The sequence below is a fragment of the Vanacampus margaritifer genome, chromosome 8, assembly GCF_051991255.1.
Source record: "Vanacampus margaritifer isolate UIUO_Vmar chromosome 8, RoL_Vmar_1.0, whole genome shotgun sequence".
Classification (NCBI taxonomy): Eukaryota; Metazoa; Chordata; class Actinopteri; order Syngnathiformes; family Syngnathidae; genus Vanacampus; species Vanacampus margaritifer.
Genome location: NC_135439.1, coordinates 9520505 through 9546467, shown reverse-complemented (window position 1 = coordinate 9546467; position 25963 = coordinate 9520505). Strand labels below are relative to the sequence as shown.

The 25963-nt window shown below is 37.7% G+C and overlaps 1 protein-coding gene across 1 annotated transcript; it reads left to right on the top strand.

Moving 5' to 3' along the window:
* The first annotated feature begins 636 nt into the window (after positions 1-636).
* Positions 637-24107, top strand: LOC144056619 (sodium-coupled neutral amino acid transporter 3-like). The gene is made up of 17 exons (XM_077573576.1): positions 637-893; positions 7369-7528; positions 7711-7731; positions 7876-7957; positions 8035-8150; positions 9815-9888; positions 10010-10102; positions 10661-10742; positions 15268-15350; positions 16077-16135; positions 16547-16717; positions 16889-16968; positions 17064-17164; positions 18521-18645; positions 18744-18888; positions 21688-21791; positions 21862-24107. Exons 2-17 carry the CDS (start codon positions 7425-7427, stop codon positions 21964-21966), a joined length of 1545 nt encoding a protein of 514 aa, XP_077429702.1. The 5' UTR covers positions 637-893; positions 7369-7424; the 3' UTR covers positions 21967-24107.
* Positions 24108-25963: the final 1856 nt, after the last annotated feature.

Sequence of the window (25963 nt, the reverse complement as noted above, 5' to 3'; positions counted from 1 at the left end):
TCTTGGCTGTATAAATTCCACTTCTTTATATTTCAAACGTTATTCTAAAAAAAAAAAAAACTTGAAATATGAGTATATAAATCTACCTGTCCTAAGGAAATTTAATTAAATGGGATTCATGTTGAAAAATATATTAGATCAGGTGTGTCGGTAGATATTTAAATTGTTTCTCTCTTAAAGTATTTTCCCTAGAGTTTAATGAACTTTTCCTTTAAATATTTCTCGATATATGTTGTAAAACACTGCCATAAACAAGTACAGCTCTTGGGAGTGGCTCGGATTACAATGTGCAGGTGTACCTAATAAAATGGCTGAGTCTCCTATTGTTTTTTTGCTACCCTTTTCACCTCTTGTAACGGAAGTGACTGCTTATTGTTTGCCAGTGATTGTAAACGGACGTGAGCCAGGAATTTAACGCTTAACACTTAACTTCCTGCACCTACTTAAATGATTTGCATACATACAACGAGGCTCGGATGACGAAGATGTTTTTTTTTTTTTTAGGAATGGCGAGTTTTACCGTGACGCTGAGCAGAAACACGAGCGTCGTGATTTACGCACAGGCTTCTCCGTGCGTAAATGGTTTTCCACTTGAGCAGCACGAAGAGTGTGAGTGAGTGGGTGGGTTGCATTGGGGGGGGGGGGGGGGTTGGAGAGTGCGACCAGAGGAGGCGGACCTTCTCCAACCCCCACAGTTTGGGCTGCAATGTGCTTCACAATGCCGACCATTTCTTCACAAGCATTGCTCGCTGCTACCGAAGGCGAGCGACCCTCTGATTGTGCGTAAAACTCCCAAACTACTTTTAATATAAAACACCAAGAGGGACGACCATTCTCTTCATCACGCGCCTGAGGGATTAATCCTGGCAATTTCCCTACCAGAACCCTTTTTGGTAAGTCATGTTTCCTTTAGTTTTTTCTTTTCTTTTTTTCTCTTATTTTATATATATATATATTTTTTATTCTTATTATGTTTCATTGTGTTTGTACTGCCCATGCGTGCACCGCACTGGATTGATCCGGTTGAAGGCACTTGCAGATGAATAAAAACTCAGAGAAGACATTTTTAAAGAGGCGGACGGTTTGAGGACCATCTATCGGCGCACAACGTGAGAGTCGTGGTTTTGATTTGTCATTATAGAAGGGTCTTAATCAATAATAATAAGAATAAATAATAAGAATAATAATAAAACAGCGTGTTTGCAGACCCTCTTCCGTGAGCGCCAAGTCCACATGTCACGACCATGTGGCTCACTGACAGATTGTGCTCCATCTTTTGTTTCATATGGTTACAGAAATATAAAGTCAGATGCTCATGTAATTATCTTTCGTTTATTTCAGTCTGTTTGGCAGGCAGCATCAAAATCCTGTTAAAGAAATAGCAGCAACAAGTCAACAAATCAACAACAAAACAGATCTTCTGGTTAACGTTATTCAAATATTAATTTAATTTAGCCTACTAATTATAGATTAGTGGTTGTCACGTGCCTCACAGTGTGAGGTTCTGGGTTCGAATCTCTTCAGACTTTCTGTATTAACTTTGCCTGTTTTCCCTTTGGCTTCCTTCAATGTTAAAAAATATAAGATATATAAGATATCATATATCATTATATAACATGATGCTGCCATTGAAATTTTCATGTCGACTTGGGGGTGAGTGCTATGGATGCCGCCATGTATCCCCACTCCCCGCCCCTTTTGTGCACCACTGCAAGATAATGAAATACAATCCAAAATCTGTATCAAAAATTCAGCAGCTTCTGTGTCTCGAAGCAATTTAGGCATAATGGAGTTCTCTGCTTGGCCGCATTTTTGTGGATGTGAAGTTGATTCTGTCTCCTTGAGTTTGCTGTCTGAAGAAGTCCAACATGAAATCAGATTTGAGCTACACGTGCTCGCTGTGGTGAATTTTCTGCAAGTGTTACGTATAAGAAGAGTATGGAGGCGTAAGCACACATTGTGACCCCCCCCCCCCCACACACACACACACATTTTAAAACACTTGTTAAGATGTCACCTGCTCAGTTTTTTTTTCAGGTGTCCCTGATAAATATCCAATGAGCGTAAATGGTCAACACTGGATTTTTGAAGAACCAAAAAATTGAACATCAGCTATTTTTGAGTTGGGCCGGCCATTTAATCAGCCAGATTAATTAAATTTTAAAATCTGGAAAATAGCCTTTTTAAATAAAATTTAAAAAAATATTTTTTTGTAATTTTTGCCTTTTTTTAAAATAATTATGTTTTTTTTTTTTTTTTTTTTTACACATTAGCACATTACAGCATACTGGAAGAAAAAAAATCGGACCATTTTTGTATTTTTTTTCTGTGTGTTGTAAAAGTAAACAAATAGCCTACTAAAGGTCAAATGTTCGACCTGTATTTCATATCATACACATCGGTTATAGGAATTTTATTCTGCCAAATATCAGACATGGCGTCGTCCTCTCCCCAAAAAATCCATATCGGTTGGACCCCATTTTGAGTCAAGTGGGTGCATCGTTTTTGACTTTGGCCTCCAATCTAAACAGCGACAACACGCTGTATGGATTTTTGCTGCTGGGTTCGTTCGTCACAGTGGGCAGATAAGCCCGGCCGCGGTCAGCGACCTCTGCATGTGTGCGCCAGTTCAAGCAGACGTTGCTCAGGTGTTTTCTCCATGCCGGAGGCAGCCAGCTGTGCTGTACGGTATGGATAGTTCAGATCATCAAGGGGCGCAATGAAAATGCAATTTCACCTAACTGGTCTGAAAATTAGTATTCATTTCCAATTAGTGTTTCTCTGTTCACCTGTTTATGCAAGTGACAGGCAGAGCGATTAAATGCTCTTCCGTTATATGGCAGAAAGTACACTAAACCTGCGTACCTGATGACGGTGGACCCACTTTCACTAAACTCTTTGGGGAAGAGGCTACTGACAATGGACTTTGTATATAATAATATTTGCTTATTCGATTTTGTTTTTAATGTGGAACAAGGACAAAGTGGAAATGTACAATTTGGTATTTTGTCAGTTAAGTGTATATTTGTTTGTCTTTCTGATTGTAGTTAAGGATTTGACGACATTTCATTGATCGGTTATGGGGGAATAATCAATAAATTATGTTCGATTAAAAGCATGGTAGAATCTGTCCTTTTTTAATGTGAAATATAGTAATAATTAATTTAATTAATGAACATTTTAAAAGTTTCAAAATTTGACAGTAAAATGAACTGCCAAACTGCCTGGCTTTGGCGCTGGTGCATATTTCGTAATACCAAACCCCTTTTGGCTCTCACAGTCTTTTCTCACGCAAGTGAGGCAAGGTGACCTTGGCAACATATTTGTAAGCACATACCATTCCCCGGGTCAAAAGTTTCCAAGATTTCCACCCAAAAAAATAATACTGTGTTTGCAATGTAGAAATGGAAATTTCATCAGGAACCTTTCTTGTTATGGTATACGGAAAATATAACTTGGATTAACTTTTTTTGAAAGCAGTTTTGCTTATCAATTACCTCATTTGAGGAGCAACGTCGCCATTTTGAGGAGCATTTGTAGCAAATCCCCCCATCACCCCCTTCCGCGGTTCTCAACTGTTTACTGTTAACTGTTGCAAAGTTGCGGCCCATTTGATAGAAGTTCTAAACAACGACGCTCTTTTGTTTGTTCAAAAATAGCCTCTGAAAATTCATTTCCAATACGTTACATTTTTAAACGCAGTTCCAACTGACTTTGATATACCATAAAAGCATATGCTAGCTATAGCATCCGTTAGCCAAAGGCTGAGCTGTTGACAGAGTAGCTAGCAACAAGAGCACCAGTAACATTTCCTGACGCTTAGCCAATATTGTGTTTACTATGTGGGAACATGTTACGCCTCAGTACAGTTCCAGGGAAAGAAGAATAAGAAATTAACAACATTATGATGACAGTAAATACATTAAACCACTAAAACGAACTCAAGTGTAGTAGAAGCCGGAAATGTTCCTCAGTAATACTGTTGGACCGCGGCCACGCCTCATGTTACCAAATGCTTTCTTAGAAAATTGCCAACCGGCAGCTGAACACTTGGAATTAATGTCTGCAAAGAAGACTTAAAAAAATGAGTGTTTTGAGTTACAAGTGTTGTCACGGAACAAAATAAATCCACCACTGCAATCTACAATTGCAGGTGTATCTAATGAAGCAGCTATTGAGTTTATAGCTAGTGTGCTGTCCTAAAGTGAACTGCTGGCCGCGGAGCAACGTGTGTGCATCAAGTGGTGGCCGCCTTGACAGGAGCGCATGTGTTGTGTTCCTGTGGACTCAGAAGGCACGTGGCCGATGATGAACTGACGCTGCCAGGCGCTCTGGGTTGAATCTCGTGCTTGTTCCAGCTCCCGTTTCTATATGCATTTGCTTGCAGGTTTTAAAATCACCTGTTCAAACGTTTCAAAAATTCACAAGCCGCGCAGTGGGAGATGTTCACGCTTCAAATAACACAGAGTTCAAATTCAAATCGTATTTTTAAAATTGTGTTCCTTTAACCCACACTTCTTCCAGAATGACAGAATTCCTTAAAACGGAATGAAAATCATACCATTTCTGTGTTCTGGCTTCTCGGGGTCGGTCAACCAATGCTAATTGAAAACTAATGAAATGTAATAATATAATATCAGTCAGAAATGTGCCAACTGAAATAATTAGTATTTTTTGTTGACATTGTCACAGTAAATTAAAGTTAAGAAAGACAATTACAGTATGCATGTTACACTTGAAGTAGAATTTTGTATGCCTAAGGTGGTAGGGCTGTCTGAAGTAAATTTACTTATTTGCTTTCCACAGTGGTTTTGATATACTACAGTAATGATTAACTTCAACATTCTAAAAAGCCTAAAGTCAAACAAGTTACACTTATACAATAGTGTTGTTATTTATTTGGTTGTAAGCATGCCTGAAGCCCAAACCAGCTGCTGGTCGCCTCCTAATTGGCTATGTTACGTTCCATATCACAATCATGGAGCGTGACTCCGCCCAACTTGATGTTGATCGGGCGCGCAAAGATTTTCCATCCTGAATATTGAACAGGCTTAATATTTATGAATGTCTTCATTTTCCGAGCAGGTTGGGGGAGGACAAATGTAAAAAAACAAAAAACACACAAGGATTATCCCTCAGAATCATCTTTTATGAGAACGTGGAGATCGGGCTGAAATGTTAATTATTTTTTTCTTTGAAGCTGCTGTTTCCGGGTCAATATGGCCTTTTCCAGCTGTAATTGGTCCTTATTGAGGACTCTATCGACAGCTTATGGTTCCATTGCATGTCCCAATTAGGTTAATGTAAAAGTGATGTTAGCTTTTTTTTCACATTACAATAAGAATACTTTACCATGCTGTGTTGCCAGTAATTTGAGAGCTGCTGTTTAGGTTTGTTTTATTGTTAAACTGTTGTTCCATTGTGTGAAACAAGTGCTGCCTCTGAGAATCCGCTGGCTTGTGACACACAGTACGCAAAACACAAGCGCAAGCACCTCAAAACTCAAACAAGCCTTGACCTTTGATGGCGTGATTTGTTTACCTAGCCGACCTGCGATTTTCTGGGTAGAGGACACGTTTGTGTTATCCGACTTACGGTACCCGGAGACGACGTTGTGAGAGGTGTTGACGTTGTGTCAACAGAGGAACTGATAGAAACCAAACAAGAGGAAATATTTTGCCTTCTAAACAAAAGTTTTCTCATATTTTTTTTGTCTTTATACGCTTGTACTATAAGATACACTGCAGAGACTGATATGCATTTTTTGAGGCAGGTACCGATTGTTGGCAGAAAAAATACCGATTGCCGAGTAACCTGCCAATTATTTAAAAATACATATTTAATGCATAAAATTAAGTTAATGCATCCATGGTGTACACACTTAAAGTGAGTACAGAAGAACGTTGCGATTGAATTCTATTAAAATAACTAATTTTTCACACATTGGTAAAAATCTGTGCCTTTGCATAGTGTTATCTTACCTGTGGTTATGTGTTCCCACAGCATTTGTGTGTGAATATTTGTTATTTGAAGGAAAAACACTCCGAAGTCGATGCTAACTTTCTGTTAGCATTTGAATGGGATCCTCCCTTTGCTTTTAGCATTAGCGCTAGTCTAGCAATGTTTCTAAAACGAAGAATGCTTTGTATTTAAATATACATTGGATGTAATTCTTAGTGTTGTGTGTTTAGTTTTACAGTTAACTCCAACTGGGTGTAATTAAACAGCTGAAAGGACGCTTAGGGACAACAGAATAACCAGAATAACATACGCTACACACTTGCTGGTTGCTAATGCTACCCAAAAAAATGTTGCATTCAAGGTACTTTCACAGCGTCAGAAACTTCGGGTTTCTTATATGATAACATTAAGGGGCCAATAATGGATGTTTGAAGAGCAATAATAGGTTACAGAAACAAATAATAAAACCAATACCAACTGTTTGACACAGTTCTTAGTGTGATGCGGTAGCAATGTTGGTGTTAGCCTAACAATATGTGTTCATTTGCAGCAAAGAAAAACACCAGTATTCCCTATTTTGTGAAGTTGACATTACTTTTTAGTGTTGAACATGCCTGTCGTAAAATGAAATTAAACACGCCAAGCCAACAATTGTACATGCTAGCATGCTAACAGAACACTTCATTAGCATTAACATGCTAGTGCTAACACATCATGAAAGGTTTCTTGGCTGGTTCACCAATAGTACAGCTACAGCATATAGCAGTAATTCCCAAATGTGTGGGGATTCATGAGCAGGTGCGTAAGAATTTCTTGACATGTATTGATAGCCAGAACAATGAAATGTTCTTCTACTAGATGACAGAACAATTCACCAGTATATCCACCTGTTGTCATTCACACAACAAGATATAGTGCACTCTTCATATTCAGGGTTTAGCTTTTGCAAATTAGCATATTTATTTTGGAAAATCTTTCTGTGCTCTGGCCAAAATATTGTAAAGATAAGTAAAAGTTTTACAAGATATATTCTTTCCATCTTGATATGAATTCAGATGGCTGGATTCAGAGTGCAGAATGCTAACTATTACACTACTAACTATTACTGTAGCAACCCTGACTCAAATCTGGTCATGTTACCGAATTACAAGATATATTTTTGTATCATAGCATTGTATCATTTTTGTAGCATAAGAATATATCTTATAGTAATTATTTAGCGGCATCTAGGAAGTATATTGAAGTGAGTTGAGGAGTTTCATTTACACATTAGTGCTTTACCACCATCTTGTGGCAATTAAACACATACAAACCTTTTGAAGGGGGCTATTGATCACCGATTTTCAGTTCATATTACGTATTGTATCTTTATTAAGTAATGTTTAACGTGTTCCTTCTCCATTAGAGACACTGAATTCTGCTGACAGCAAACGATCCAAAAAGCATCCGCTACACCTTTCACGATGGAGCAAGCCCACTCGGAGATGAACATCTTATCAAACGGGAAAAGCCACGCCCTCGGAGACGACGTGGACGTGCCGATGAAGACGTTGCTCGAGGATGATCAGTGAGTGTTTCCTGTACTCCGCAAGCATGTTCAGGGCAGTCCTGTGTGTATTTGCACCTTGAACTTGTCATTGCTAATGAGCTTCGTAGCAGGTTGGGCGAGTGTCGACTAAATGCCTGTTTGCTTTTGTTTTTATTATTGCATGTTTATTTTATTGCCTCAATGGGTGGATCCTTGCACAGAAATGGCACTCAAACAGTCAGGTATGACAGGTTTTAAATTAATTCCAACTTAATTTGCTGTTATTGACTTAAATGAATCATATATTTAAACTATATTAGCAATGGACAAAGTGTTTAACATTGACTTGAACTAATTGTGGTTACATGTTACATGTTTCATATTAGGTTTGATGACCCCGAGGGAGGGCTGGAGAATGAGGAATTTTTGCCCAGTGCAGATGGAAAGAAACCAGTCCGATTCACAGATGTAAGAAAACACAAGTCACCACTACTAGTTTGTGTATTTGTTATTGTTATATATTTGTTTTGTGTTTGTTGTATCAGTTTGAAGGCAAAACCTCCTTTGGTATGTCCGTCTTCAACCTGGGTAATGCCATTATGGGAAGTGGAATTCTGGGACTGGCTTATGCCATGGCCAACACAGGCATACTCCTCTTCTTGTGAGTAGTACCAATTGATACTGAGTTTTTTTTTTAAAGCCTGGGAAACTTAAGATTACAGTTGCAGTACAACAGGAGCTTTACTATTCAATAGCGTTTAAAGCGATAGAGTCCCACACATTGATGGAAATGCCATTTCTCATAATAAACAAGCGAGTGAACCCACTGTTCAACATTCCTATTTGGTCAGAGGGTGCACCCACAGCCATCCCCTTTCCCAAGCCCTGAAGTCCACTCTGGGTGGGTGAGATGGAATCCCTGACAAACCTCCAGCATTTAAATATTTCGCGATAATGTGTTTTCTCAATGGACAATTGTTACCTACTGTACACTTTTTTTTTCATTTACACCTGCATAATCCAATGGAGGTTCAATACAAGAAATGAACAAAAATCTGCATGTGTAAACACAACAAAAACTCTCAGGGAATATAGAACTTTTTTTTTTTATCCCATCGGCTTGTCTCAGGTGAGGCGTGGAATCTAAGTTTGAGGCCAAACATTGAGGTAGTAATGATTCCATACAGGTTGATTATTATACATCCAAACAGAGGTTAGGAAAGCTCGCAGCAGTGTCAAGGTCTTTAATTTCAATGCATGAAGATAGCTGACCTAGCTGAGACAGACATTAGAGTCTTTATTTATCCCAATCCTGCCACTTGTGCGCAGACTAAATGACCAGCGGCTACCAAAGGCCATGTCTGACATTTGTGCTCTGCACGTAGTTAGGAGGACATAAATGAGCAAATCCAGATCCCACATTGGGGCTGCAGGTTGGACTATTTTGGGCTGTGGCCTTTCTGGAGTCTGTAAGGGAGTATATTGTATATATAGGTGGGTTTATTATGGGACATGATCTCTTTTGATATGCCAGCTATCATACCCAAATGTGGCCCTCTGGTTTACTGAGCCTCTATTTGGAGTAATTCCTTCCTGAGCCTCCAACTGACTTGGTAAAAGTTTCTGGCATAAAAAAAAAAAAATCACAATACTCAAAGTATAATCAGTTGGCTACGGATTGTGGTTTCTATTACCACACCATTGAGCACAAAATGGAGTAGGCTAAGCAGCTTGTCAGTGTTGCCAACTTACCCTAGGCTACAATTCCCGACTCCCCGAGCGATTAGTTAAAAAAAGACAAACACTTTTTCTGGTGTTATTGGAGACTTCTAGAGACTTTGAGACTTCATCCAGAACAGGAGCGCCCACCAGACTGCAAAAATAGACAATTTAATAGCTAACCACCAACCCAATAATAAATCAGGTCCCTAATATAACAAAAAAAAATGGTCAACCATAGCGCAAATGCACAAAATGTTAAACTCTTTGATTACAAGCGACGAAAATATGGCAGTGGCAGCTAGCAAGCTAGCGGCTAGCATTAGAAGCTAACGCAGCAGTCTACCGCTTTACTCAAACAAATGGACTCAAATGCATGACAATGTTCCAAATGTGTTATTCAACAAAAGATGGTCAATTCTTGCAAGAAACAAGTCGAAACATTCCAAAACTGGCACTTTTCTGACATGACATGGAAATAACTGCTAACGCTAGACAAAAGTAGTTGGTCACCGTCCATAGGATGTGAATGTGCCTTTCATCCAGTGCACAAATCATTTGAATAGACAAGGACAGATTATAAAACTGAATTGAATCGTGTTGCAGGTTTCTTTTGACCGCCGTGGCTGCCTTATCATCTTATTCCATTCATCTGCTGCTCAAATCCTCCGGCATTGTGGGTAAGAAACTGTTAGCCTATTGTAAAGAAACTGTCTACATCATCCAATATTCAAATGTTCATCCCTCTTACCTGTGAAGAGCGGTTTATAGGATGTTTATATAAAAATGTTGTGGTTTCAGGAATTCGTGCTTACGAACAGCTGGGCTTAAGAGCCTTTGGCATTCCTGGAAAAATGGCGGCCGGCATTGCAATCACTCTACAGAACATTGGAGGTGAGTGAGTGAATCATATCAGACTAGGAGTAGCTTTAGACTTACTGTGAATTTATCAACTCATGAACATATTATATATCAATGATGTTTTCACTTACATCTTTTGAGCACTTTAAAACCAAGGACTTTTTAACTCGTTCAGTGCCATTGACGGCTATAGACGTCAAAAATCCATTTTAACTGGGCTGGCAGCAATTGAGTTAAATGGCATGATCTGAATTTTGTTACTCCTAAAATATTGATGTATGTCATGTTTTCCGAAAAAGAAAAGAAATTCTGAAAAAATAAGTTCAATATTGGGTACTTGAATTCAGTTTTTTGTGTTATCAGAAATAAAAACAACTTGGGCCATTATTTTAGGAAAGTAATAACAAATCGGCCATAAATATTTCTCATTCTTAGCTTCCCTTAAATTCCTTTTGATGTTTCAACACCCTTGGAATGATGCAGTAGAATCATTGACCCTCGTGTCTACCGTGACGGGTTTCACATTAACAGTGTGGCAGTTTTTATTACCGTGAGGCCAACTCATGCTTCTATATTTTCACTCTGTTGCAGCCATGTCCAGCTACCTGTACATTGTGAAATCCGAGTTACCGCTGGTCATCCAAGCGTTCTTGAAGGCTGACCCCAACGCAGAGTGAGTAACGGCATCAATAGCGCTACACTCGTGACTTCACAAGGGCTTAGCAGCTGGCATTGGAGGGGTGTGATGAGAATGGACGCTTGTAATTGAACGAGCAATAAGGGGGGCTTGTCTGGATAGCTGTCAGCTGATTTAGAGTGGACGCAACGTCAACCTTCAGTCAGGGCAAAGACACACAGGATTTCTACCGCCTCATATTGTATAAAAACAAACATTGTGCTCAAAAAGGACTGCTGCCACATTCCTTCGGGCCACTCCCATCTTTAAGCTCCAATGTATACTTAAAGAAGAAGCCACCCCCCCTCCTCCCTTAAAAAAATATTGACAATAATATGTTCTATGCAGCCCCACTTGTCTAAATACGGTATTATGGTAGATATTGCGTTTGTGAAATATGAGTTAAGCAGTAAAATCCAGCAGTTTTTATCAGGATCAGAAGGCGGCCATTTTGACACTTTCTGTTGAGTGAAAATGACATCACAGTTGCTCAGGTCTCAAGTAACAACCAATCACAGCTCGGCTTCAGAAAACAGGTGAGATGTAATTGGCCAATGGCTGAGCCCTGAGCAACTGTGATGTCATCTTCAGTTGACAGCAAGCGGGAAAATGGCCGCCCCCTAAGATGGATAAAAACGGCTGGAATTTGCTGCATAACTCATAATAATATTGTTGATTAATCAGAATGTCATGTTTAGACTAGTGAGGTCACATATAACCTATTATTGTCAAGAAATATTTAAGGTTGACTTCCCCTTTAAAGCGTCAGTACCACAGAATGAGAAATGTGGACGTAATGGACAGTCAAAAGTGTTGGGACACCTGGCAGTTACAATTACAGGAAGCAAATTATGGTTACTGACTTATGTTAACTTATTCATAACCAATTATTACTGTTATACTAAATGTTATTCATTTGAAGTTTTACATTTTGTGAGGCGGTACCCCCAAATAATTGACCGATGCTTGTTTTTCTTCTTGTTTATCAGATTAGAGGCACAAGATGGCGGCAGTGACAGTTTTTTTTTTTTAATTGTAAACTCCCCTTCTAGTTGATAGAATATACAGTGTTCGCCTTCTAGATTGCATTACACCTACAGTGGTCGCACTTCATTTTTTCAATGGATTTTAACAGTATACTTAGTGATGCCCTCATGTGGGAAAGGAGAGCCACAGTCTCATGCATTTTTTCGGGTGTTTATTGAACTTGAAAAGGAAAGTGAACCATATAAACACATTGAGCACACCCACAGTGGAGCTGCTGTTGGCCACAGCTCACGCCCAGACATTCACGACTTCCAGACGTCACACCCCACTCCACTGATCCCCGCCTCTTAAAGTCACATTCATACAGTATTTCCTATACATTTTAAGCTTTCAATTGTTTCCACTGTAGGGTTTGCTATAGGTCAAAATACATAGTCGCGTTGAATGACTTTTCAGCCGATACAAACAAACAAGTGACAGCAGCAGATGGTGTGACACGAGGTCTTCATTCCGAGTGCGAGGGCGGGTCTCCTCGGCGCCGGCCCCCATCGGAGTTTCATGTCCGCCCGGCGTGCCTCCCGCCGCTCCAATCCATGCCATCAACTAGTCAGCGTGGAATGAGAGGCAGGGAGTCGTGTTTTTTTATTTACAGCCCACGCTTCTTAAAATAGATGGCGGTGACTTGCGGCTGACGAACCAAATGCCGCCTCCCACTTAAGAAGTAATTAAAATACTATGATATTAATGTATATATAGCGGTACAAGATGCGAACATGCTATAAGAAGTCAAACTAAAGTGGATTTTCTGTGATTGGCCACACAAGGAGAAATTGAACTTGAAACTCGCACTTGACTCTTCTGGCCCTGAAGCAAACAAAGGGTCACATTTCAGCTGGTTACGTAAATGTACATTTAAAAAGTGAAATATCATAAATAACACTTCACAGGGTTCTTGTCCAATAGAAGAGCTGCTTTGACAAAATGCAAAAAGATAGGCACGCATGCATTTGCTTGTTTTCAATTTAAGAAGACAGGTGGACGTTACATTCATGTCCCCATCTAAATACTGGTAAAAAACAAAAAACAAGTGCTTTGTAATTAAATTTTCTGATTATTCAAATGAGGCAGAATGACTGAACTAGAAATAGAAATATCCAAGGACTATTTTAATTTTACCTTTTGTTAAGCTACACAAAAGAACTACAATGGAAACCAAATTTTTCTAACAGGAAATTAATTATCAGGATCCAACTGTTCTCATCTCATCTCATCATCTCATGTTTTTAAACCTTGATTAACCCTATTTAGTCACTTTAGCAATTTAGCTAGTGATGGGCAAGTACTGATACCGTCTATCGATATCGGGCCGATACCAGGCCTTATTTCAAGGTATCAGTACTCGTGTTGGCCACTCATTTTAGGATCGGGAACAAAAGGCACACATGTCTGACAGATGCCCATTAAGAATTTATTTATTTATTTATTTATTTATTTATTTATTTATTTATTTATTTATCTATTTATTTATTTGTTTGTTTGTTTGTTTGTTTAAATTCATTTTGTTGTGTGTTTTGAACAAATGGAAAAAATAATAGAAGATTGACATTAATTTAAATGAAAACATAATTGAATGCAATTTTAAGGGAAATTACTATATTGGGATGGGATATACTGTATAGGTCTTTCTGTAAAATTACCTGTCATTGGATGTTTTTTGGTGGAAATTTTATGTATCAAAAGTACTAGTGGTACTTGGTTTCGGAATCGGTGACTACTCAGTAGTTGAGAACTTATGCTGGTATCAGTCTGGAAAAAAAAGTCATGTAGAACATCCCTAAGTTTAACATCAAAAGAAGCAAGGCACTATTAATAAATGCACTTTAGGAAAATAGTTTTACTCTTATCCAAGACCTATTTTTTTTAAAAAAGGAAACAATTAAAATAAAGAACATGTATAACCTGATGACTGTGTCTGTGACAAAGACCTGCTGGCAGGTTGCTAAAGATGACATAACTTGCCATTGTTGAACTTACAAACCACACGCACACAAAGAAACACACTCCAGGAGCGCCGTCCTGCTACGCGGATGCCAACGATGGATGTTTGCACTTTACCATCATTGCCCCCTCGAGACGATATTAATTTTCCTTGGCAGGCCAGGTGAGGAATCCTTTTCCCCCGCGCACCATTAAGCACATCGTTGGCCGCTTGCCTTGAAGACCGATGACAAGCCGCACACTGTTGACTGTAAACTGTTGTGGAGGCCTGTCAAAACATTGAAAAAATACTGGAGGTCCACCCAATGAACGTGTAGGTCAGCCATCACAGACAAAAATCATCCAAGGTTTAAAAGTCAAACACCTCTGAAGTGGTACAATTTGGAGTTCAACAAAAATAAAAAATAAAGATGTTCAATACCACTTTTTTTCAGACTGATACCAGCAAGTACTCTAATAATAATAATAATAATATTTTTTATTAAACAGAAAAATAGAAAATTGACAGCAATTTTCCAGGAAAAATGCTATATTAAGATATATAATAATAATAATAATAATATATAATAATAATAATAATAATATATAATAATAATAATAATTATTATTATTATACCTAATATAATCTATCTATATAAAAATGCTACATTAAGATATATAATAATAATAATAATTATCTATCTCAATAAAAAAAAAGAAAAAAAGAAATATAATACAATAAGAAAAATGCTATATTAAGATATATAATAATAATAATAATATATAATAATAATAATAATTATTATTATACCTAATATAATCTATCTATATAAAATGCTACATTAAGATATATAATAATAATAATAATAATTAATAATAATAGTAATAATAATAATAATTATCTATCTCAATATAGCATTTTTCCTGAAAATTGCACGAAATTTCTAGTTCCTGATTGTAAATTGTATCTGCCGTCGTGAGTACTGATGAATTGAAATAAGGCCCTGGCATCGGTGCTTGCCCATCCCTAATAAAAACTTTATGATAGTGTAAGTTATAAGAACACAATGTTCACATGTACATTATTTACTGTGGTTGAAAGTAGAACTTGGAAGTCAACCAGGAATTGGAAATATACTGTACATACTGTATACCCTGCAGCTGTTAAGTTTCATGAATGTCATCAATGGACATCTTGTTGAATGGGGGGGGGGGGGGGGGTTACATGCGGCGTTCACATTTAGCAGATGATGAGTCAGCAACAGATGATTGAAAGCGAGGCAATGCCAATATTGGATATGCAATTCCATGTCGTGCATGTTTTGCAGGCTTCGTGGCTTGCAGACGTCACATCGGTGCGTTGGGTTCGCCCTTCCTTCTGTGCAGCTGCGTGCGCTCTCATAGTAAATCCTCTGTCATGTGGGATTCTATTTCAGTGGGAGTGCATAAGCAAACACTGCACAACTTGAGCTCGAAGTGTTGGGAAATCAAATCCATTGCACATGAAAGAATATTAAAGTCTAAATAATGAATTCCCTTCTTTTTCTGTCCTGAACAGTCTTTGGTACTTGAATGGCAACTATCTGGTCATCATGGTCTCTGCCAGTGTCATCCTGCCCCTGGCCCTGATGAAGCAGCTGGGTGAGAGGACACTCGATCTCCTTGCGCATGCCGTTTGACTCAGAGTTCAAATCTGCTTTCACATGCTTGCAAAGTCAGAGTATTTAATTCATAGATTGTTATGCGTCACTAGTTTTGCCCTTTTTCATAATGATTTTGCAAATACAGTACAGTACTGTATGCTTGAAAGTTGAATCCTCCTTCATGTTGTGGGTCAAAACTGACACCACATTTCCAAAACATACTTGTTAGGTTTGATCAAGACTCAAAATTGTCTATAAATGAGAATATACATTAGAATGGATGTGATTGGTTGTTTCACTCTATTCGCTCTGTGATTGGTAAAGTCAGAAATAGATGAATGCTTTGGCTGGTTCGTTTGGTCTTAAAAAAAAGCCAACATATTGATGGTCAGTAGCTTTGAAGTCAAGTGATTAGTGAGTTTTGGTCCAACTAACGGTTGTGAAAACAACAACTAGCAAATTAGGAATCATGTCAACTATGACCACATCCAGGCCCGGCCTGGGCCATTGGGAGGGGTGGGACAATTCCTGGTGGGCTGCCACAGGGTTCTAGTTATTTCGGTAAGACACATCCGTCAGCAGGTTTCAAAATAAGAGCACTAACAGGAAGTGCCTTGTTTGTACGTTTGCTTATTGGTCCCTTTTTGTTGTTTTTATTTATTTTTGTAGAGAATGTAGAGTTAAGAGCCTCCGTTACAAGTCCTTTCTTTCTATCTTCTCTCAGGTTACTTGGGCTACACCAGCGGATTTTCTCTCAGCTGCATGGTGTTCTTCCTCACTGCGGTATGTTGGCCAATTAGCAAGATCTACTTCTCTATCAAATTTTGGGCTCTGCTTTTGTAGACAGACACATATCAGCGTAAAAACTTCATTTTCGTGCCGAGCAAAGTCTAGTTTATCGTTTTGGGGAATTTGGCAGACCAAGGTTTTTTTTTTTAACGATGATAATTGACAATTTGGTGACAGAAAGTAGACTTAGACTTTAGACCAGCTAAAAACAGGTCTAAGTTGTGGTGCGGGTGGTGTAATGTGATTTGGGTGGATTTAAATCAATTCATTGAATGCATTTTTATCAACATTTGTATTATATTTATTAAAACACTCCCCTGGGCCGCGGCACAGCTATGTGGGTGTGGGGTGGGGGTCGTTACACACGGACACAACCGATGCCCTCCCGTCATGTCTCCCTTACAGGTCATCTACAAGAAGTTCCAAATTCCGTGCCCCTTCGAGGAGTTCAACTCGCTCAACAGCACCGCGGCCCACCTCAGCCTGAACGTGTCGAGCAACGCCGGCGGACACCCAGTGGCGCACGAAGAGGACGACGCCCTTTGCGGGCCGCGCATGTTCACCATCAACTCACAGGTGAGCCCGCCTACACGACATCTTCGACAATTTTACTTTGTGGGAACAGTTTAGGGAACGCTCGTTGTGGAAGAACTTTGATCAAGCATCTTTGAAATGAACAATTCATATTATTATTATTATTTATTGTTTACGTCTTGTAGGTGTAATGTATCGTGTGCTTCTCCACAGACAGCCTACACCATCCCCATCTTGGCTTTTGCCTTCGTTTGCCACCCCGAGGTCCTCCCCATTTACACTGAGCTCCGCGAGTGAGTTGCTTCTCTCTAAAATGCAAGTTTTAATCACATTTGACTTCAAAATATAACACATGCACATATTTTTTTTTTTGTGTGTGTGTGTGCAGCCCTACTAAAAAGAAGATGCAGAGGGTGTCTAACATCTCCATCTTTGTTATGTACTCAATGTACTTTCTGGCAGCTCTCTTTGGCTACTTGACCTTCTACGGTGAGTGCTCATATTTGAGTCCAAATCGCATATCCATACATTGGTTCATAACAGGACATATACAGTATGCAGTGCGCCTTTTAGAAAATGACAACAATATAAGGATCAAAAACTTACTCAGTATTTAGGAGGGTAATAATTGCAAAACATTCAAATGTTATATTATAAAAGCTGCAAAAAGAAGGAAAATATTTAACATCAACTGGCCACATCATTAGGAAACAAATAAATGTCATGAAAAGCTTACTAAAGCATCTATAATTTTCTAATTTGGCGTCAGTTGTGTGCTGACTCCATTTAAAGTGGAAGTCAACCGTCAACATTTCTTGACAATAATATGTTATATGTGACCTCACTAGTCTAAACATGACATAATGATTAATATTATTTTTGGGGGAATATGAGTTCTGAAGCAAACCCCAGCCGTTTGTATCCAGCTCAAGGGGTGGCCATTTTGTCACAGTTGCTCAGGTCTCAGGTAACAACCAATCAGAGCTCAGCTTCAGAAAACAGGTGCCCTCTGATTGGTTGTTGCCTAAGCCCTTAGCAACATTGATGTCATCTTCAGTCAACAGCAAGTGGCAAAGCGGCCGCCTCTTGAGATGGATAAAAATGGCTGGATTTTGCTGCTTAACTCATATTCCACTCACGCAATATTAGCCAGAATACCATATTTAGACTAGTGGGGCTGCATAGAACATATTATTGTAAAAACAAAACAAAAAAAAACCTTGAATTTGATTTGTTAATTCTGAACATAGCCACTTCCCAGTTATGAGGGTGTGAACACTTATGTAATCTCAACTGTGTATTTTAATGTCTCCTCTCTAAAAACAACAGTTTTTTTTTTTTTTATTAAATAAAAATAATCAGTTTATACTTCGGTCACAATATTGGTAGGCAATGATTTATCTTGGTCTCTTTGTTTTTTTAAAACAGAAACATGGCATTTGACCAGGGGTGTGTAGACTTTTTATAAAAACTGTAAATAAGGCAACCAGAATATCAGAATCTGATTTATTGGGCAAGTACGTAAAAACACACAAGGTATTTTTCCCCACCTGACCGAGGAACACGCAAAATAACAACGACCAACAGAGGGAGCCAGAACGGGAAGCCTGGCGGGTTGCTAACAGCGTCACAAATTTTTTAAATAGAAAAAATGAAACTAGGGAAGAAGTGAGGGGAAAAAACATGAATAACACTTTTCAGTATAACTTCAAAACTGGCTGTTATTATCTTTGTAAAAACAGAATTGTCGATACAAGGCTTTTGTTGTATCTTATCAGTTTTGGGTCGCTGGCTTGCTTGTTAAATAATAACATACCGTCTACGTTTCTGAATTTATTCCTGCAGGCAATGTGGAGCCAGAATTGCTTCACACTTACAGCCGCATTGATCCTTACGACACGTTGATGCTGTGTGTGCGTGTGGCCGTCCTCACCGCCGTCACACTCACCGTCCCCATTGTGCTCTTCCCAGTAAGTTTCCGATTTCTTATGCTTGGAGACGACAACACAAACTTTATTTTGCCTGCCCGTGTGTGTGTGTGTGTGTGTGTGTGTGTGTGTGTACACAGGTGCGCAGAGCCATCCAGCTGATGTTGTTCCCCACCAAAGCGTTCAGCTGGCTGCGTCACATCGCCATCGCAATGATTCTGCTCATGCTTATCAACATGCTGGTCATTTTCGCTCCCAACATTCTGGGCATCTTCGGAATCATCGGTTTGTACATATTATACAAAGCTATATTGTGCTACTATAAGTGTAGCAATAGAAATATACTATAAATGACTACCGGATAGCAAACCAACTCATTTAATGCATTTTTTTCTACAAAAATCAACTCAACCCAAATTATAATATTATTGAGACGCCGTAAGCACAACTAAGCCATGTCTGCCATCTAGTGGTGAACGGTGATATTACAATCCACTGTATACACGCGGTTCGGCACCCACAGATGTGCACATTCACATTTTTCACCCCAGTAATTTTAAAATATATTTTGGGTATTTTACATATTTTTTATGGATTTCCCCCCTATTTTCTGTGAAAAACATTTTTGGAGAATATTTTGGGTTTGTAAAAAATAAACTGGCCACTCAAAGTATAGTTGAGGCCGCCATGCGGCATCCGTGGGCCGCCAGTTGCCACATCCCTTCTCTATAGACAAGAAACCATTCACATCTATAGACAATTTATAGTCTACTCTTGTCTAGAGATTTACTAATTTGCTCCCAAAAATGAAAAAAAAAATGTAATAATTTTTTATTTGTTTTTTTACCTGTGTCCCAAAGACGTATTTATATGTTGTTGTTGTTTTTGTGTGTTTTTATGCTAGAGCATGCAGAAGGCTTTGATGCAGCCTCTGACCTTAAGAGGTCGCTTAAAACAATTGTAGTTATTACAAAAAAACGGCCAGCAGGTGGCAGCAGAGTATAAGAGATCAACCAGGGCCATGTTGCAAGAAGCTCTTTTCTCCAGTGTTTTCAACAGGTTTTTGAATAATGATGAAATTTAGCTATATTCTAATGCTAATTGCTGCAAAACGGAAACAGATACAAAAATACTTTTTTTCCTGATGAAAGAAGAGATTCTAATCTTTCCTTCATGTTTTTATAGCAATAGAACAGAATATTCTGTGGGCCTTGCAAAATCTGTCAAAATCCAGTAAACCAGCCGGGAGCGAAGGGGGTTGCTTCAGTGAAAATGGCTGGGAGTGAATGAGTTAAAGAAGTTTCAACAGTTCTGCCTTTATACAGATGCTCATTTTTGATGGACTTATACTTCACATACTGTGCCCTTATTTAGCCAGGATTATAAACAGTGTTCAGTTTGATGCACTACAGTTCTCCAACACCACAAACTAAAAGCACCAAAATAATTGCATCATCAAAAAAAAACAAACAGTAAATACCTCTCTGGAAAGCGTCAATAAAAGTTAAAGTTAAATGTATTTAAGTTACGCAGAAAAAAGGATTATGACTTACTCATTGTGTCTGTATTTACAGTCTGTGTTTACACATCATGTTTGACATGCCGCTACCTGTTCAGTACCCCCACCTAAAAATCTAAAAAAAAAAAACGTGACCACTGTATGTTGACATAGAAAAGCGAGAGAAAAAAAAAATGTTCGGGCAAAGAGAGTAAATATTACTGTGCAGCTTATTCCACGGAATTGAGGTCATGTTTCTTTGACTGGAGGTGAAAGTTGAAAGTGTTTCCGTTGACATGCCGCCAAGGACGTTTTCAAAGCGGCCGATAGATTGACAAACATGCGAGGGGTACAAACATAAAGCTGAATCACCTGTAACACACATTTGCACCTACGAGTCGTCAGTAGGGATCGTGTAGGAAACACTTGAAGAGCACAGCTGATGTCCTCGCAACACATTTAGAGCACTTAAATCCAAAAAGCGTCAAGTCAAATAGAGCATAGTATTAGGGTGTGTACACTTATCCAACCATTCATCTATGTTTGTGTATATTTATTTGTGCAACATTTTTCAATTTCATGGTACTGATGATGTAAATTGCAACTTTTTGTGAAAAAGTATGAAATTAGTCAACATCAAGCTTACAAAATTCCAAAAGATTTGGAAAATTTCTATGGGGAGAAAAAAAATCCATGATTTGATGATATGTTATTTTGCATGACTACTCATGACAAAAATATTTACTATTTTGTTTTTACGTGTCATTCACTGTATGTATATATTATTTATTGCTATGTGTTTGTATAAGTGCAGTTTACAAAATGTAGTTTTCATTAGTTTCAATAGGGTAGTTTCATTACATTTTAACTCATTCACTCCCAGCCATATTCACTGAAGCAATCCCTTTTGCTCCCGGCTGTTTTACTGGATTTTGACTGATTTTGCAAGGTCCACAGAATATTGTGTTCTATTGCTATAAAAACATGGAACCTCCTAAAAAAAGATTAGAGTCTCTTCTTTTATTAGGAAAAAAAAAGTAGATTTGTAACTATTTCCGTTTCGCAGCAATTATCATTAGAATATAGCAAAATGTCATCATTATTCACAAATGCGTTTAGAAATGTGGGTAAATCAGCTTGTTTGCAACATGGCCCTGGTTGATCTCTTATACTCTGCTGCCACCGTTTTTGTAATTACTACCATTGCTTCACCTGTTCTCTGCAGTTCAGAGGCTGCATCAAAGCCTTCTGTATGCTCTAGCATAAAAAAAAAAAAAAAAAAACGTATAAATACGTCTTTTGGAAACTTAAAACATTTCAAATGTGTTCATACGTTTTGGAGAGCAAATGAGTTCAAGTAAGTGAGCTTGTCAGTACTGTACAGTAGTTAAATTATAATTAATTTGCATGTGAAAGGTGCCAAACGGCATATTTCCAAAATGCCCAAACTAAACTTCCCAAAGGTTTCCAGGCGTTTAAAAAAAAAAAAAAGTTTTTTTATTGGAAATATTGCACCTCTTTGCAACACCGTAATAAAATAAAACTGTGCATTTAACAGCCGTGCTTACTGTGCTTCATGGTTCCAGGTGCCACGTCTGCTCCTTGCCTTATTTTCATCTTCCCTGCTGTCTTCTACATCCGTATCGTTCCCAAAGAAAGTGAACCCATGAGCTCCGTTCCCAAAATCTTGGTGAGACCATTAAGACCCGTTCCATTTCAATCAGGCGACGCATCGATGCTAATGTAACTCTTCATTATAGGCTGCCTGCTTTGCCGCCTTGGGCGTCTCCTTCATGATAATGAGTCTGAGCTTCATAATAATCGACTGGACGTCGGGGAACAGCCACGGTGGCGGGGGCCACTAGAACCTGCGTGAGCGTGTTCAGGATGACAATCAAGAACTCGTACATTAAAGTGCCAAGCAAAATATTACATTTGTATTGAGACAGCTTGAATAATATGCGCATACACTCACTGGCCACCTGATTAGGCACACCTGATAATGCTTAGGCGTCGCTCATTTGACGACGATAATGGAAAACTGCACCGCTTTTTGTTTTTATATTTTTCCTACTAAAATTGACCAAAATAGTAAATAACACATCCTAGTGGATGCAAACACTTGTAAATGATTACTTTTGCAGCTTTTTTTTTTTTTTTAAAGCAAATTTATTGCAACATATCTAATTAAATTGTGGCCAGTGAGTGTACAAGAGCAAAACAATGCTCTTTATTTTCACAAATGAACGAATGCAACGATGAGTTTTGAGCTAATCCAGCCGCGTTACCCACAAACAACGGCAGCTGGTACTGTAAAAACAAACATCCGATACATTTGCAAGGCTGATAAGCTATTTTCGTGTGGAGGAAAGACGTTCAAACAGGAAGTGTGTATTTATATAACTGCTAACTGCTGTGTGTTTTTTAAAATTCAAAAGGACAATGTTGAACTACTATTAGAGTTAATTGCTCAGATACATTATTGTGTAATTTTGTTTTTGATTAATCTTACAGTACAGTTTATGTCAAACTGAGAATATATTTTAAAATGTTTGTCTATGACTGAACACAACTACCTGTTACCTCATACAGTATATACAAAATGATATATATATATATATATATATATATATGCATATTTTGTATTTCCACACACTAAAATTGGCTCATCAACTAGTTCAACGCTTAATAGATTTTGATTTGATTTTTTAAAATTTTTATTTAAATGCAGCCAGACAAACGTTAGACATTATTGTCGTTGCACGATCCCGGTTTAACACGTTTCAAAATGTAAAAACTATTTTAAAAAAATGGCTAATATGTATAAAAATTTTAGTTTTTGTTTGTCTTCTTTTGGTCACTTTCTGGAGTCATTTACAGCTAATAGACTAATTCAACTACTATCTAAAAAAAAAAATTGATGACGGTATGAGTTATGTTGTTCTTAACTGTGACTCAGTCCAGTTTATTACCACTAAAAGAAACATGTTGGTCTGTAAGAAGTGCAAAATAACTAAAAAAACATTTTCAAAAGAAAAGATAAGTGAATGACAAAAGTGCCCCTTAAGTGAGAATGTGAATTTCTGTTGATGCCGTCCGTGGTTTTCAGATATATTTTAAGATAATAATAATAATAAAACTGTAAATGCAATGAAACTCCCCTAAAAGGCAGCGCAACATGAAAATCAACCCACTGGTGGGTTTAATAGAAAAATAATGAGCTCTTGTGAAGATCATTCTGTCGTTGTTGTTGCTTATCAATTGAAGTGGAATCTTTTGCAAAATATTGTTCGATTTATTTTATTTTTTTTGTATTTCTACTCACCTGATGTTGACGATCACCTTTTCATTACACACAGCAGTGCACTAGCGACATGCAGGATTTTGTATGTACTCTTTGTGCGGATTGAAGAGTTTTCAAATTTCAAATGAATTCAGAGCTATTTTTTTAAAGAGATATTTTTTCCCCCGAGATGTGCAGCTTGTACCCAAAAAATGATTTTATATTCTTAACAGATGCCACAGTTTATTTATGTATTAATCGACATTTGGATTCATGCTATTACGATATTTTCACAGATGAATTGTGAGCAACTCGAGGAAATGATTGTCCGTCCCTTGCAATGTATTTGCAGTGTTTGAGCTCCGTCCTGTGTTGTGCAAGCGAGTTCTTTATTTGAAGGGATAACGCCAAAATGACAACTAACTACCTACTGTCTGGAAGAAAGAAAAAAAAAAGCATTTAACTTTTGAACACACTAATGCTTGCAAGGTCAGTGAAAAGAAAATGTCAAACATGCAATTCTTGTTCCTAAAGATGTTCTTGGAAAATGACACGTAAAGTTCATGAATGGCTTTTGGGGAATGAGACTTGGCTTAATATTGATGATGTGTATAAATGTAAACATTTTATATTTGTGAGGCTTACTGCATTCGCCGTAGTAAAGTGTACATAGCAGATTTTAGTTTGACATTAAAATAATGGTTAATGTTTTTTTTCCCATCACGACTTGTTTCATCTTTTCAGTCTTGTACTCTGAAGTGTTTATTATTATTATTATAATTATAATTATTATTATTGCGTATTATTCCTGGATTATGATGACTAATAACCTCTGAACCCCCAAAAATTCAGTTCTGCAACTTGAATCTGACTGATTGTCAAACATTAAATGATCAAAAACGACATTTATGAAAAAGCTGCCCAGAGTTAGCCTATAAAACTAAATCTAACAAATGTTGTCAGTACTTGCTTTTTAAAGTAATTTAATTACTTTATTGATTACTTGATTTTAAATGTAACTAAGTTTAATTCCAAGTTATTTTAATACATTGTAGTTACATTCAGCCGATAGTGACAATCCTTCTTTACATAAAAATAGGGGTGTCAAAATTAGTGCGTTCAATTTGAGTTAATTTAAAGTTCCTTTAACGCCACAATTTTTTTTAACGCGCTATTAATGACCGCCCCTTACTTTGAAAGCCTGTACCAGGGGAATTCCAGCCGCAACGCAGCAGACACGTACATGTCAAAATTTAGCAGTAATTAATCAAATAATAATGCAAATATTTGTGGAGAATTGGGTCAAGTTGTATTTCACAATTTTAAAAATGTGCAGAATTTCACAAGTTACTTCATGTTAAAGATTATAAAGCTCTTAATATGGAAAGAAAAATGCACTAAGCTGTCACCAAAGTCTTACAAATGCAATTATGTCATCTAGTGGCAGAAAAATAACTCAATTTTATGAATTATTATAAAAGTACTGTATCAAGGATTAAAAGACGCAGTCATATCTCTATTAGTTTAACATTTTATGTTAACAATGTGAACACATTTTTGTTAGTGTTAGAATCTCTCTCCTTCCTCAATTGTTGATGTGGTATGACGGCACTCCTTCAGATGGGAATGTGAAGCTGAAAACCCCCACAATACCTCAGGCAGGAAATACTACATTTTCCTTTTCTTAATTGTTCCACAAGTTATTCGTTGAGTGACTTTAGTGAGTCAGGAATCAGGTGTCCTGTATTGTATTCTTCTTTTATTATTAGTTTTGATGCATACACAATACATGCGTGAGTGATCAGTATAGCAGAAAAGTATGTGCTGTTTGTTTAGATCTTGTCAATTCATAACTTACACTTTGAAATCCTGCCACCGCCTTTAAATTGAAGTATGTGTATACTGCAAAGTAATGATTTGTAACAATGGCGAAATTCATTAGTTTATTATTTACCCCAAATTTGATATTGCCAACTGAAAGGTGGTCTTTCATTAAAGCAATTAGAAATAAAGCTAATTACTTCATTTCCTATTATTTTGTGTGTATTAAATATTATTTGTCATTCAAACCCAGTTTAATCTGGTGTCTGCCCATGATTTAAATGTAGGAAGTGAAAGAAAGAAAAAAGAAGATTCCCCCCCAAAATGCTTAACTCTACATTTAATTGATCTCAATTTAATCACCAATAAAATCAAATACTGTGCATGTAAAAGCAGTGTGGAATTAATGCGACATTTGTACTTCAGTGGGTATTTCTGATTCTGATGAAGAAACAAAACGGGTGTAGTCCTTTGGCAATACAGTAACCTACGGTGGTAATCTACAATTGCCCACCAGAGGCCGCTGTTTGTCAACTTCTCATTCTTTATTTGAAATAGCTTTCGTCCTCTGTCAGAAAAATACTCAAATTACTGATGACTTTTAGAAACAAAGCGTCCTCCCCCCAAGCCCCCAAATTCTGTGGTCGATCAGAAAACTGGCCTGGACAAAAATGAAACTACTTTTAGACAACCTTTTGCGGGACAGTGCAATTAAACCATTTGCGTAACTCAAGTCCTGTTCACCTGTACCTTTGTCA

Excerpts from the sequence above, each read along its gene's own strand:
- LOC144056619 (XM_077573576.1), top strand. The coding sequence starts at position 7,425 with ATGGAGCAAGCCCACTCGGAGATGAACATCTTATCAAACGGGAAAAGC. Across the intron at positions 7,529-7,710 it reads ACGTTGCTCGAGGATGATCA|AAATGGCACTCAAACAGTCA; the intron begins GTGAGTGTTTCC and ends ATCCTTGCACAG. Across the intron at positions 18,646-18,743 it reads TCCCCATTGTGCTCTTCCCA|GTGCGCAGAGCCATCCAGCT; the intron begins GTAAGTTTCCGA and ends GTGTGTACACAG.